General features: G+C 41.7%; 1 protein-coding gene and 1 long non-coding RNA gene across 3 annotated transcripts in view; one reads left to right on the forward strand and one right to left on the reverse strand.

The window, feature by feature from the left end:
• Positions 1–1,232: 1,232 nt before the first annotated feature.
• Positions 1,233–15,615, reverse strand: part of LOC413289 (neurogenic locus Notch protein) — a 214,315-nt gene continuing 199,932 nt past the window's right edge. Inside the window, 7 exon segments of the mRNA XM_006567988.3 lie at positions 1,233–4,543; positions 4,545–5,587; positions 5,682–7,465; positions 7,542–9,387; positions 9,460–9,692; positions 9,765–10,295; positions 10,795–11,338. Coding sequence (XP_006568051.2) covers positions 4,292–4,543; positions 4,545–5,587; positions 5,682–7,465; positions 7,542–9,387; positions 9,460–9,692; positions 9,765–10,295; positions 10,795–11,338 — 6,233 coding nt within the window. The 3' untranslated portion in view covers positions 1,233–4,291.
• On the forward strand, positions 11,497–13,659 carry LOC102656502. Of its 2 annotated transcripts, XR_411064.3 has the most exons (4): positions 11,497–12,389; positions 12,525–12,696; positions 12,816–12,992; positions 13,320–13,659. It is a non-coding gene; the product is annotated as an uncharacterized LOC102656502 (long non-coding RNA). The 2 variants fall into 2 exon arrangements; XR_001702425.2 differs by lacking the exon at positions 13,320–13,659 and having other exon boundaries at positions 12,816–13,067.

The following is a 15,615-nucleotide window of genomic DNA, read 5'->3' on the forward strand; positions in this document are numbered from 1 at the left end:
TAATTTTTTATATTAAGTCTTACGATAATTTATCGTTAATTAAGTTCAACGTTGTTTACTTGTTCACTTGATTTAACGAATGTTACGTATTTTTAAAAATTTCTTGAATTTTTCAGCATCTTGTATACAAACCAAAAAAAAAAAAAAGATCGACCTGCAGGAAATACCTCAAACAACGAAAGCTCGCTCGAAAATAGGTGCCAATAAATTGCTAATAATTTTTCTGCGATATCCGATTGTCCGTAATATCTTCAAAAAAAAAGAAAAAAAAGAAAAAATGTCCAATTTATCGTGAAATTTGCGACTTGCGTGGAAGAAAAGGAAGAAATTTTTTTTTTACAACTTTCTCGAGCGAAGAGATGCGACTACGAATGAATGATGAAAGTCTGAGAGAAGTAAAGGGAGAATGTGTAAGAGATCGTAACCTGTGAAAGATATCGAGGAAAAGGGGATAAAAACGTGAACGAGCGATCTTTCGATATGAACGGTTTCATCGATCGAAATGTGAATCGAAATCGAATCATATCATTCCGATTTTTCTCTAAAAAAAAAAAAATTAATATAAATCGAATCGATCGACAAAGGAAGGAAATGATTAGGAAAAATTTAAATTCGAAGTTTCGTCTTCCTTAGAGAAATGAAAACGAAAATGAAAGAATGCGTGATTTTCCGTGTGATAATCGAACCGTTTCGTTCCAAAGATCTCTTGGTTACGTTTTTTCGCTTACATTTCCGTTCTTAAGGTTACTTGTGTAGCAAGATTGAGAGAGAAAAAGCGTATGAAAGAAAGGGAGAAAGTGAGCGAAAGATTGTATATACACCGCCTGCACTTTGTACGAATATTGCGATCATCGTTGTTCAGCGATCTTTTTGTTTCCTTTCGTCGTTTAATAAAGTGAATTCTTCATGACCTCTTCAATTCAATGAAACGTGATCATTTTAATGTTGTTAATTTACCTTCGTTCTCTATACTTTTTAGAATACAATTGTGACAATTTTTTTTTTCTTTTTTGCAATTTTTAAGAAAGAAATTGAACGAATCAAGTATGTTCGGGAAATTTTCAGGTTTTTTTATTTTTTATTGCTATGATACAATTTGATTGTCGTGTAAAAATCTGTTGTAATTATATACTTAAAAAAAAAAAAAAAAAATAGAACGTATCTATGCTTACATCATTGAGGAATAAAAAAAACCTGGAAGCATAGTACAATTGAACAGAACAACAACCCTATTGTGAATGTTAGATTATCTTTATTATTACATCTGTTTAAAAGACATAACTTATTTATAAAAAATATTGAGGATTGGAGGGTACCGGATGTAAAAGGGACAATAAAGGAAGAGATGGGGGGGAGGGAAGGCAGGATATAATAGGATCAAACAAATCCTTAGTTTATAGAATAGTTAATACTAATAAAACTCAGTACTTTTTACAAGTTACAAAGGAATAACAAGAATCTATCAATAATTGGAAGTTTCTTTCTAAACTTATCATAGATAACTGTAAATTGGAGCGTGTAAACTTATCTATTCATCTCTTTCGCACTTTCTTCTTCTTCTTCTTCTTCTTCTTCTTTTTTTTTCTTCATTAAAAAAAGATCGATGCGTATCGCAATTATTACATTTCATTTAAATTTTGAACACAATTGACACAATGATCTTTTACATCTTAATTTTACGCTTAATTTAACAATCTTCCTTTTCAAAAAAAATCTCCTTTCCACGTTCTATTTATCCATTACATCGTCTCTGAATCATACATCTGATTAAAAAAATATCAAATTCATCATCGTATGTAACAATATAATATGATCGAATATACTATAAATTCTATCACGCGTCATTTATTGTCTGAGCTCGTGTCTGATTCTTTACAATATATTATTTAAAAAAAAAAAAAAAAAAAGAGAAAAGAAAAAAAAAAAGAATATTAACATATCTCTTGATATTTTCGTCGTTCGCTATTTGGCAGACTTTTCGTGGCTTTAACAAATACAAAGGCAGTCGTGTGAAGATACACTTAATTCGTTACAAAGATTCTATGTATACATATATATATATATATATATATATATATTCTTTTATATATATAAATAAAAAAATGTCTCTCCTTAGGAGCATTATTATAGGTTTCGCGAAAATATATCATAGAAAATTGCGTTGGACCCATATGCGTTCTAATGTCTCGAAGGGAAGGGGGAGGGGGAGGGGGGGAATCTCCATCACACTTGTTAACACGTAATTCAGAATTGCATTAAGGAACATGATCGCGTCGATCCTCAAATGCAACAATTAATTACATATGCTTATATGCAAATATATATATATATATAAAATATATATATTATACTTTTTATACATATAATATATATATATATATATTTTTTTTTTCTCTGTTCGATGATCCATATTGTGATACGATAAAAAGGAAACATTATTATATGTATATCGTCTTACAAAACTATCGATAATCTAGCTCCTTATATAATATATATATATAAAAAAAAAAAAAAAAAAATATATGTAAAAACAGTTTTGTACAAAATCGAGAGAAAAGACAATTACATGGAAAGAAAAGAAATTCGAATATACCACGAATTTATAGATGAGCGGATAGAAATAATGAGTGGAGAACAGAGCGTAAATAGAAAGAATAGATGTATAAGATATATATTTACAAATTCTCTCTGTTTAAAGAAAAGCGAACGAGATTAAACAAGATTCAGGGGGGAAAAAAAACATGATTATCGTACCGCTATAAATCCGCGTCCATGTTGCGGTGAACGCGTGAAACGAGGCTCCAACGTCTTCCACGATACATCGACGAATAATTGTTTCTTTTCTCTCGTAACAATCTACGGATTAATACCTAATATTCTATTATGCGTACATACCACCAAATCTGGTTACGCCGCCGATCACGCATTTTTTTTTCTCTCTTTCTCTTTCGAGGAAGAAAACTCTCTCGTTTTGGCTTTGGCAGATGAGAGATCAGCGAATCGTCTTACCGCCCGTCTATCAGCTTAATTTTATTTTTAAACGATAATTACGCTAGTTAGTACAATAAAAAACGAAATCCGATAGATAGCGTATACAAGATGCGAATATCCGCGAATTTGACACGATCTTTGAACGAATTTTTTTTTTTTCTTTTTTTTATTTTATTTAAAAAGAGATCTTGGCAATAATCCGCGGATAATCCTCGCGTTGAAATCGAGAAAAGGAAGAGAGCAATAAGGTATTTAAAAAAAAAAAAAAGAAGAATAAACATCGTTCGAATGGAATGTCTGCGTATGGAACGTTGATCCCGTTCACGGGTTGAAGACGATTTCTCTGAGGCTCCCGTCGACCGTGAAAAAAAAAACTTACATCGCCTTTTGTATCTTACATTTAATATAGTATGCTATACTAGTTAATCGGTAATAAGATCGGTGTTAAAGGCCATTTGGAAACGCTGCGTTTCAAGATACATAATTTAATAGATTTATCTACGCAAGAATTCCTTATACCCTAACTGTTATTTCGAAGGCACGATTCACGACTTTCCGTCCAACGCGGAGCAATCCCTTCTCTCTCTCTCTCTCTCTCTCTGTGGATTTCAATTACAACTTGTCTAAACAATAAGTGTCGCGTGTTACAGGTGCCTCATGAGACTATCGCAGCTTATGGACAGACATACGTCGATCCGCATATATCTTTTCTCTTTCGGTTCGTTAAGAAAATATTGTGCGTTACACATATTTAAATAGAATATTACATATTACACTCTATATAATGGTCCCTGTATCGAACACACTCGTGACGGCATGGACGATTCTCCGTTTTTCCATATTGTCCTATGTACAATAACTATTGTATATAGATAGCAAGGTATCGTTCCTTATAATTATTTAAAAAAAAGAAAAAAAAAAAAAAAAGGAGAAAACTGTCTATCGGGTCTTCACACTGTGGCAAGTCGAAGGCACCATTGTTCGTTGAGCTTATGATGCACTGAGCTGAGTACATCGTTTATCGTATAATATCTCGATCACGCATAGTTAAAAAAACGATCTTTATAGTTCTTCAAGAAAAGGCACAATATCGATTTGAACGACCTATATTAAACGAGGCGTGTGTATATATGTTTCTCGATCCAAAAATATTCCTTTGCATTACATATATATATAATTATTCATCTATATTTATATTCATAAATATTTATATATATATAGAGCTGTGATAATAGCAGTGTACGCATGTGTACGCTCACGCCTCTCCTGTACCCAAGGCGTAAAACGATCCACAATCTCGTTACACCGTCGACCTTAACGAGAGAGCGTCGGATCTATCTCCTATAAGAGATACCGCTTGTAACAAAATAAAAATCGGCGAGGACAGCCCTCGAACTCGACGAGTACCGATCACAGTAATTCGTTTCGTTTTACACTCGATTTTACGACTTACTCGCGCGAGCCAGAGAGCACCTCCGCCTTCATATATAGATCGCTTCGGAGCCCTTGTTACTTTGGTGGGCGGCTCCGGCACCGTACGCGTTCGGCGACGCCATACACTCGGACCAGTCGCTGTTCGAGTGCGGCGAACTGGAGGACCAGTGGCCCGGGCTGTCCGGGGACGGCGTCGGGAAGCTTTCCGGCGCTTGCATCAAGTGCTGCGGCGTCACGTCCGGTCCGGAATGATGGGAGGGCGGCGTCAAATACTGATAGTATTGCTGCGTCTGTTGTTGCGCTTGCTGTTGCTGCGCCTGCTGTTGCTGTTGCGTGCTTTGCTGCTGCTGCTGCTGCTGCTGCTGCTGTTGCTGCTGCTGCTGTTGGATTTGTTGTTGCGTTTGTTGCATTTGTTGCTGCTGTTGCTGTTGCTGCTGCTGTTGTTGCTGTTGCTGCTGCTGCTGCTGGCTCGACGAGTAGGGAAGATTCTCAAAATCGAATCCCACTGGTGGCATGCCGCCGTGCTTTTGATGCGTCGCCTGTCTCATAGCGGCGATGTGGGTGGGCGAGGTGGGCAACGACGGCCTGCTTTTGGCCGGGGACGGCGAGCCCATGTAGCTCGCCTGCGGCGACAGGGTCATGTTCGACTGCACCGAGTGTGGCGGCGACTGATTGCTATAGGGCGGCGACAACGTGTTCACCATTCCTTGCGCTTGTCGTTGGTGAGAGGCTAACAATTGGTCGTGAAAATTAGGCAAACCGTAATTTGTCGTGAACGTGTCCAGGCCCAACTGTTGAAGGCCTTGCATCGATTGCCCCTTTATGCAATCCTCGTAAGGTGGCGGTTGCTTCGCCGTTGCCGTGTGCCCCACCAACGGGATCGCGTTGCTGTACAAGCTTGCGCTGTCGTACGGGCTTGGCAAGTTTCCCTCCGCCCCCTCCGCCCCCTGAGGGATCTCCTGGTTTGGGGGCTGGGCGCCCCGCTTCGCCGGTGGCTTCTTTACCGAAGGTTTTCGCCTTACCACCACCACTCCCCCCTCCGACTCGGGACTGTTTGGATTCCCCGTGGAACCAGCTTTCGGCCGCTTCTTCGACTTTGCTTGTTTCGGCGCGGAACCGATCACCGTGGGATGCGTGATCAGTTGTGGATGATTCGGAGATCCTACGGCGGAAATATAATAATTGAGATATCGAACAAATTTTTCTTCTCTCAGATATAATACCGATTCGCATATATAAATAAAAAGAGAGCTTACCCATGAGAGGACCGTTTGGTATCACATTCACCATCTGCGGTGATCTGGGCACGTGCTCGTCCAGCAGTCTAACAATGTCGTGATGCAATCTCTCGCTGGCAACATCTCTCGGCAATCGATCCATGTGATCGGTGATCTCCCTGTTGGCGAACGTGTCGAGCAACGCTTTACACGCCTCGAAGCTTCCCTCTCTGGCTGCGAGGAACAACGGGGTTTCGTCCTTGTCATCCTGGGCGTCTCTGTTCGCTCCGTGAACCAAAAGTATGTTCACAGCGTCCACGTTGTTAACGGCTGCGGCCCAGTGAAGAGCAGTTTTTCCGCTGTTGTCGGCTGCGTTGATATCGGCGTCCGCGTTGATCAGGTCTTCCACCATTCCCTCCGTGGCCAGGCGAGCGGCCAAGATCAACGGAGTCGTCCCATCGTGCATACGCGCGTTCAGATTCGTAGCTCTGTTCCTCAGCAGTATTTGGAACACTCCCATCGCGTCAGCAGCGACGGCAGAGTGGAGAGGGGTGCGGCCGGTATTGTCCTGGGAGTTGGCATCCGCTCCAGCGTCCAGCAGCCTCTTGGCCGCGTCCGCCCTGGCGTACCTTGCCGCCAGATGAAGCGACGTCTCGCCGCTCTTATCCGTGGTGGCGTTCAAATCCGCACCCTGGGCGACCAGGTCGGCTATCACGGCGGCTGTCCCGTCACTTTCGTCCTCCTCCTCTCCGGTGTCCAATCCTCCGCCCCGCACAGCCGCCACCATCAACGGCGTCATCCCGCAGGGTCCTCTGGCGTCCACGTCCTGGCCGTGCTCGAGGCTGGGCGGTGTTAAAACCCCAGCGTCCGGCCTACGGATCTCTGCCGCGTCTAAATGTTGCTGCGTCCACATTCGAGGCTCCGTTTCCTCGTAATCCGTAATGGCAGTGTGATCGCTCGCGTATCCAGGCTCTATAGCCCTCATTCTCTTCGAAGGCGGCAAATCCGACTCGTCGTCCGACCACTGCTGAGCCCTTCCATTCCCGACATCCAGATCCATGCAGTTGACCGAAGGTTGCTTGTTCAAGTTCCTCATCTCCTGCCCGTCCGGGCCGCGTCTCCTCGATCTTCGACGCTGCCCGCTCCCGCTGCTCGTACGCAGGAATCCTTCTGGGAACCAGGTGACGCCCACCGCTCGTTTCCTCTGCGCCGTGACCAGAACGCCGACCAACATCCCTCCAAGCACCACGATGACCACACCGATGAAGACGTACTTGTAGTTGGTCGGGGTGTCCGGATACTCGGGACCCTGCGGTCCAACCACGCCACGGACTTGCTCGATGGGGAAGTTTCGCGACAAGGAATGTTTGGACGCTGTAGCTGCCAAATATTCCGCTGCCTCGTTTGCCGATGGGAAACACACCGCCCCTTGAGTGACGGTACATTTTCTATTGTCGATCTCCAGATAAGCTATTACGCCGCTCTGAGCGTTCGTGTAGATCGTGGTGGGCCGACCGAAAATGCTAGTCTGCAATCCTGGATCACGTTCCCTTCTCCATGGATATATCATATCGTTGCCAAGCTCGTCTTGCTTTACTCTTAACGTCGTTCTCAACTCGTGGCCAATGTCCCTCAGGAAAGCGACCACGTTGGAGCGGAACGTCATCATGTCCATCCTCACCACTACCGAGATCACGCCTTCAGCCAACGACGGCGGCTTCGTATCACAATCGAGACCGTCCCAGTTACACTCTTCGTTGTCGCAACCGTAATTGCAGAAACCGTCGGCGTAATGTTTGCGACAATAGGCGTCGTAAATCGGGCTGTGAAAATAAAAATTGTTACCATCAGTATCGATAGTTATTTATTGATATTTATATTTGGATGTTCATTACTTACTTGCAAGGTGCCAATTTTCCTTCGCAATCTCTTCCGTCGAATAAACACTGAGGATTGTTGCAAACCTCGTCGCAGATATCGTTCATGAAAACGTCCCAGCAATTGATCGGAGCGGTGCAATTACGCCACGGATTGATGCCCAACGAACAATCGTTCCCGTCAAAATTGCAAGCGTATCTGTTGCACTCTTCGTCGCAATGATGATTACCAGATTTTTCTTCGCACCTGTTCTCAATGCACTTCTTCCTTTCCAATTCCAAATCAAGATCGTATGCATTCATGGTCTTTTGGATATTGGAGTTGGAAGTGCCGAAGATACCTCCTCTGTAGGTGGGGTCATAAATTTCGCAGTTTTTACCGGTCCACTTTGGTGGGCAATCGCAAGCGTAATCGCCAAGAAGATTTTTGCAAACAGCGTTAGATTGTTGGCACGGATTACTTGCGCACTCGTCCCTGGCATCTATCTCGCAATGCGTTCCTGTCGTTCCAAGGGGACAGTAACACCTATATCCAACTTCTGTCTCGGCTACTCTGCAAGTACCGCCATTCAAGCAAGGTTCTCTGTCGCAATAAGAACCTGCGAATTCGCAGTTGTTCCCGTAATAATCGTTAGGGCAAAGGCACGTGTGTCCGGCCTGTTTCGCGGTACAAACACCCCCATTCTGACACGGTGAGCTGTCGCAGAAGTTCACTTTTACCTCGCAGTGCCGTCCCATGTATCCAGGCTTGCAATTGCAATGGTAATTGTTGATCAATTGCACGCAATCTTGAGTTCCTGGCGAGGCGCAAGGATTGGACAAACACTCGTTTATGTCGCCTTCGCATTTAGGTCCTACGAATCCTGGAGGGCATTTGCATTCGAATCCGCCAACCTTATCGGTGCACGTTCCGTTGTTGTGACAAGCGCCGACCGTGCAATCGTCCACGTTGAGCTCGCATATAAAACCCAAGGTTCCAGGGGGGCAAGAGCAACTGAAGTTGCTGATAAGATCGTGACACGTACCGCCATTCTGGCAGGGATTAGGCTTGCAATCGTCCACGTTAAGCTCGCAATTCTGTCCTTGGAAACCTTTGGTACACTGGCATTGATAAGATCCAATAAGATCCTTGCAGGTGGCTCCATTTTGACAGGGGGCGGAATCGCACTCGTTTACCTCTTCTTGACAGTAAGAGCCCGTGTACCCTTCCAGACAATGACAACGGTGGCTGTTGCCTATGTCCTCGCAAGTGCCATTGTTGCAAAGATTTTTCTCGGGCACTCCCTTCCTTATAGCCGCATCCTTGCAAGAAACCATCTCTACGTCGCAGACTTTACCGGTCCAACCGGGGGAACAATTGCATTGATACTTGTTCTTCTTCTGGATACAAGTAGCCCCATTTTCGCAAGGATTATCCGCACACCAGTCGACGTATTGGTCGCATCTAGCCCCGGTATAACCGTAGGGACAGTGACAGGTGTAATATTGAACGTGATCGTGACAAGTGGCACCATTGAGGCAGGGCAAACTGTCGCATTCGTTGATACGATACTGACAATTCGAACCTGTGTAGCCAGGTTTGCAAACGCATGTATAATTGTTGATACCGTCTATGCATTTACCACCGTTCATGCAACTGCTGTCCGTACAATCCTCGTCATTCGTTTGACAATTTATACCGGAAAATCCGAGTTGACATTGGCAGGTGTACGAGTTCACGTATTCTTTACATATAGCACCATTTTGACACGGTTGCGATAAACATTCGTCCACGTCGATTTCGCAATGTTTCCCGCTGAAACCGTCCACGCAGAGGCAAGTATAGTCGCCGATACCGTCCAAGCAAGTGCCACCATTTTGACAGGGAACTGTAAATTTTAAACACGCGTATTAATTACGTATCGCATACGATTGAAATGAAAATAATAATTTTTACTTACAAGAAGCGCAATCGTCGGTGTTAATGATACAATCCCGACCTTCGTACCCTTTTGCGCAAAGGCATTGATAGGAGCCATTGGTGTTTCTGCAAGTAGCACCGTTTCTACACGGAGACGTCATCACACACTCGTCGACGTCCTCGTCGCAGAGTCTGCCAGTGTAACCGACCGTGCAAGTGCACGCGAAGTCGAGAAAGTTGGAGGATGGTGAACACTTGGCGCCATGAAGACATCTGTAAAGGAACATATGTTATTAACATGTCGAAAAATTGTATCGAACGCTAAAAACGCATGCAAATTCATACTTGTTAGGCGAACAAGGATCCAGCTTATCCTCGCAATTCCTCCCCGTGTGGGGAAGCTCGCAGACGCATTTGTAATCGTTGACCAGGTCGATGCAGGAGCCGCCATTCTGGCAAGGATTGTTCGCGCAATCGTCGATGTTCGTCTCGCAATTGGTGCCAGCGTATCCAGCCAGACACTTGCAGCTGTACCCGTTCAAATGATCGTTGCACGTGCCGCCGTGTTGACAAGGATTCGAGCCGCACTCGTCGATATCCGCCTCGCATCTCTTGCCACCGTAACCGGGCAAACAGTGGCAGATAAATTGGTTGACGCCATCCTCGCAGGTGCCGCCGTTCACGCAGGGATTGCTCGCGCACTCGTCCACGTCGCTCAGGCATCTAGCGTCGTAATAACCACGGGGACACTCGCACCGGAATCCATTTATCAAATCTATGCAACGGCCGCCATTTGCGCAAGGATTGCTGGCGCATTCGTTGATGTCCGTTTCGCAGTGTTGGCCGGTAAAACCTGGCTCGCACTCGCACGAATATCTGCAAGAGAATATACCGTAACTCGTGAGAGGATAAACAAGCGATAGGGCATAAAAGACAAAAGCTAAGATTTTTGCTGCGTTTGGGTTCATTCATGCGTGAGCAGTTTGTTAGGGCTGTTTGTCAACTCCTATAGGAGTTAATTTCAACGTTATTTTAACATTCGCTCAGTCAGGATACATTAAAATTCTAAATCTCACGAAGTGAGAAAGCTTTTAAGCAATACGCATGCATCGACCATTTACAATTCCGTATTTAGATCTCGTTAAAATGGAAAGCCTCGAAAACAAACCCCCTTAACCCTTATGTCAATAACCGGTTAGGAAAAAAATGAAATTTTTCTAAAAAAAAATTTCTTTCTTTAATCCAACTCTTCTTCTTCGCTTTTTCAACTTCTCAAATTTGGAAATTTTATTTACCAAAAGATGAGAGATCGAAACGATGTCGAGTAATCGTGTGGGCATTGACATAAGGATCAATCGACTAACCGCAAACTCACCTATTGATACCATCGATGCACCTTGCTCCATTTCTACATGGATTGCTATAACATTCGTTCACGTTCACCTCGCAGTTCGTCCCAGACGTTCCAGGTCTACAAATACATTGGTACCCGTTAATACGGTCTTCGCACCTTCCTCCAAACTGGCAGGGGTTGCTCTCGCACTCGTCGATCTGCGTCTGGCACAGCTTCCCGGTGAATCCTGGAAAGCAATTGCAGCTGAAGCTGTTCTCTCCATCGATGCAGGTGCCACTGTGGCAGGGATTCGATTGGCAGTCGTTGATGTTCGTCTCGCAGGAGGCGCCGGTGAATCCTGGTGGACAGTCGCACGTGTACTTGGCTATCGAGTCCTGGCAGATACCGCCGTTCTTGCATGGCGAGGAGGCGCAGTCGTCTATATTGATCTGACAGTGGGAACCAGCGAAACCGTTCGCACACGTGCATTTGAAGGAGTTGATCAAATCGGTGCAGACACCTCCATTTAGACACGGCCTTTCCGCGCATTCGTCAATGTCGATCTCGCATTGGGTGCCTGTGAAACCTGAAAAAGAAAAATAAGAGTATTGAGTTGTGAGTCGATAAAATTTATAAAAAAGTATTTTTAATCATTTAATATCGTTATAATATTGTAATAAAATGAATAATACGAGAATACAATTATTTACTTCACACGCGATCACGCGATTCGTTTACGAGAAGACCAATATGGCAGTATAATAGATTAGGAGAGAATAGAACAGGAGTGGGAGAAACAAAAAGAATAGTAAAACGCATAGCGGATAGATGGTGCCACGTTATATTTGTTACCGTTGAAACGCGAGAAGCGAATACGTGAGTTTCGTAATATTTTTGGTTATGAAAATTTTAAATATTACAGTTGAAGTTGTAAGATTTATGTGAATTCGTTTAAAATTATCGAAAGTTGTTCTCTAAAATTTAAACTTTTAATCGACTTTCAACGGATAAAGGATAAAAGAATTCTTCGACGAAAAACTTTCGTTTTTTTCATCAAAATTATTCAACTTCTATGGACATCTTCCACAAAGTTCAATCATCGACTTTAATTGCGATAATTGGTGTGATTATTTCAAAGATCATCGTTCTTTGTACAAAAAGATGAGAGGGGGAAAAAAAAGTATATCAATCGATCAAAAGATGCAATTATCAAGTAAGCATCCGTTTCATCTGGATCGCTCAACCCGCGTCTAATTGAGGCTAATTACGAATGGTCATTCGACTGACGGCTTTATTCATCGAGAATGTTTGCAATTTTCATTTAACGTGAAAAGAAATGGTTCCTCTCCAAGATCATCATGCTGAAGGTTATCATCGGATGCGGTTGGCATATACCGTTACGATCCAACGAGAATTCCTCTGTGTACGATTCTGTTAATCTTGGATAATTGCATGTGCAGCCTCACAAAACCCTTTGGAAATTATTCTCGAACGAGGTACGAAATATCTTTAAGAGGAAACTGTTATAGAAGCTGACCTGTCGAACCGTGTGTTCAGCTGCTGCATCGTGTGCTTGTTAATCATCGTAAATTAATGTGTCGTAGAATATGAGTGAAAAGAAATTGGAAAATTGCACGGTGAGTGGTGTTCAATGGCGTTGTCGATACGCTCTCGAAAATTGAGGTTAAGAAAGAAACTTTTTGAGATTCTTTCCTTAAAATATTTTTAAATCTATCTAATGCTTTAAATATTTTTTCAAAAAATTATCGCAGAAATATGTTAGTTGATGTACAAGATAAAACATTACAACATTGTATATAAGAAGCTGATTCCACAAAAGAAGAAAATAATAAAAATTGAAAATATTTCAAACGTATATGTATTTATCTCGCAAATGCAAATACCGTCGTTAACGTGAAACAACACGAAACGAAAAATCGACAGGTAAAAACTATCGATGAATCTTGAAAATAGATGAAATTAATTTGTCAAACTTATTACGCGAGATTTCTCATTCTCCTACGTATACGTTTGCGGAATATTCATTATGTTTGTTGCGCCAGGTGGTCTTAATGACGATAAGCTACCCCATTTCGGCCCAACACCGCAAAGATAATAAAAGCTCTTCCGTATATACAAAGTAAGTACGGTAGCCAGGACGAATCGCATCACGTCGACGACTTTGTAATTTTCGAGGAAGATAGAAAAGGAAAGCTGCATGGATGCATTTTGCACGAAAGGTATTTCTCGCTGCAGGTGGTTTAATTAAATATGAATGAATAATAATTCGAATGAATAATGTATCGATCGAATTTGTAATTTTTAAACTTCTTTTTCAAAATTAAAAATATATATATATATATATATATATATATATATATATATATATATATATATTTAGAAAATGAATCAATTGTAATTTTCCAGATTCTTATATCGGATAATAATATTAACAAAATTATGAAAGTTGTAGAAATATTTTCAAATATATTTTTTTATAATCACGTTGAACAATTCGTGTCTAAAACAAAAAGAAAAAGAGAATAAGATAAAAATTCTACAAACAGAGAAAGTGGTTCGCCAGAATCGAACGTAGAAGGCCGGCTATAAGTTCCGGTGGATTTAGATTACGATCGAAACGGTATCCGTTTAATTGGAGGAGAGCTAATTTAGAAGAATACGCGAGGGAATTCAGTAATGAATCCGACTATCGATAGATTCCTTGCCCGTGTATGGCCGACTTCTCAATGGGAGAAAGTTATCAAGAAGTGCTCGCTTGGCCTTCCGCGTTATAAAGGTTCGAATAGCGAATGCTACGTTGGACAAATATCAAAATCGCTCTAAAGGAATTTATTTATACCTTTCCTTGTAAGAAGAAGAAAGTAAACCGGAATATTTTAAACACTTCTTTCGATCTGTATAGAAAGAAACTTTTCTATAAAATTTATATTTTCAAAAGATAATTTCGAAACTTAAGATTATTTTTAACGAATAGGACGTCGCCTCGGAAGTATCGACGATCATTCTTGGCCGGATGACGCATGGATTTTTACCGTATTTACATTCACTCGATATTTCTCTATCTCTTTTCTCATTCAGACAATGATGCGGCTAATTCAGCTGTGAATGCACGTACGCCGCGACGGATCCTCCTCGTTTCCTCTCCTCGAATCCTTAAAGGCTCTGTGCAATACGAGTTTACTATGATAGTCATGAATCATTGAGCACCGTGCACTGATTTTTCTTACTTACCGGGGAAATTCTCGTGTTTAAAAATAAAATTTAATAGTTATTGCTTTCAAAAGATGTACGAAAATAGAAAATATCAAAGTGTAATTCTAACATTGAGGTAATATTAAAATTATTGAAAAGAATAATTATTAAAAAAATTTAATCAAAGATTAAATATTTCGAGAAATTTTTTTTTTTCCTTTGATGACTTAAAATATTTCAATAGCATTGTTCGAACGAACAAATAAACGAACGAATGACAAGAATTTAGCGCGGGTCTATCGTCATCTGTGCACTGTTTTCGCATTTCCATACGAATACCCCTGCAAATACGCGTATCGTTTGAATTATTAAAGACCTTTAGAGACGCAGAGGGGAGGGATCGCAGGGGCGAAAACATTTTTCAACGCTGAGTAAACACGCCATTGTCTTTCTCCGCGATTTTCATATCGCCGTTGTCCCGTAGGGAAACAAAAATAGAAAAGTGCAAAGAATGACTCTCGTACATTTTGATGCCTAAACGGTTTTTTTTCTTCTCCCTCTTATTCTTAATCGTCCAGCTAATATCGAATTTCAAAGTTTCTTTCTCTCCTAAAAATAATAAAATCCTCTCCGCTTTGCCTATATAATTAAGGCAGCAGGCTTATGCTTAGTTTAATAATATATTTAAAAAGGGGGGAGAAAAAAAGTGGAGAGAAAGTTTAAGGTAGCCAATCGTAAAAAAGGAAGAAAATAAGCGACTCGGGCCGAGAAAAGGTGTAATCAATTCGAGAAAACGTTTAATTGTCGATTCGCACTGCGCTTCAATCTTTTTTTTTACAGATCTCTTTCTTTTCAAACATCATCCAGATTTTAGACCTGGAACAGGCAAATAGCTGATACAATTACATCGACCTCGACGGCTAGCGCCCATAATGGCGGGTACGTTTCTGAGGGTTTCTTGCGTAGGAGAGCACGTTGTTGGATCACGTGTGCTTGAACGATGATGATGATGAGGATGATGATGACCGTTTCCTAGACCTTGGTCCAGCAATCGTTTCCGCGATACGAAAACGAATGAGAATGGAATTGAATCGCATTAAGTAACGGTATCGAAGATTGCGAGACAATGCGAAAGAATTGATGCGGACTCGGACTTGCATCTGAAAGGAATTAGCAGTTTCGTTCGATGGAATGTTATTGTCTCTTCGAAGCAAGTTCTCCAACATCTCTGACTTGTTTCTGAATTACGTTCCATTAATTTCATTATTCTCGAACAAACAAACGAACGACTTTCAAAACTTGTACCAGATCCTCGGTTTGAAGTTGGAACAACTACGTTACGCAATCTTCGTTCGAGAGATTAATCGAGTAAAGAAAAAAAAAAAGAAAAAAGGAAAATATCGATCAATTATTTTCAATCAATCGCTAATCTTCTTTATATAAGCGTAAATTGAATTTCTCCTCTGTTCGTTAAGAAGATATTCAGAAAGAAACACGGATAAAAATCGACGAGATGCAATTTAGCGGGAAGGAAAGAAGGTTTAAATCGGATCCGTGGTGATGGTTGCTCGTGTCCGCGTTGGCAACTCCCACGTTTAGCCAGGCGTGTTCGGATAATTGTAATCTATTGCCTTGCCAGTGTTCTCGAAG

Source organism: Apis mellifera, linkage group LG3, assembly GCF_003254395.2.
Source record: "Apis mellifera strain DH4 linkage group LG3, Amel_HAv3.1, whole genome shotgun sequence".
NCBI lineage: Eukaryota > Metazoa > Arthropoda > Insecta > Hymenoptera > Apidae > Apis > Apis mellifera.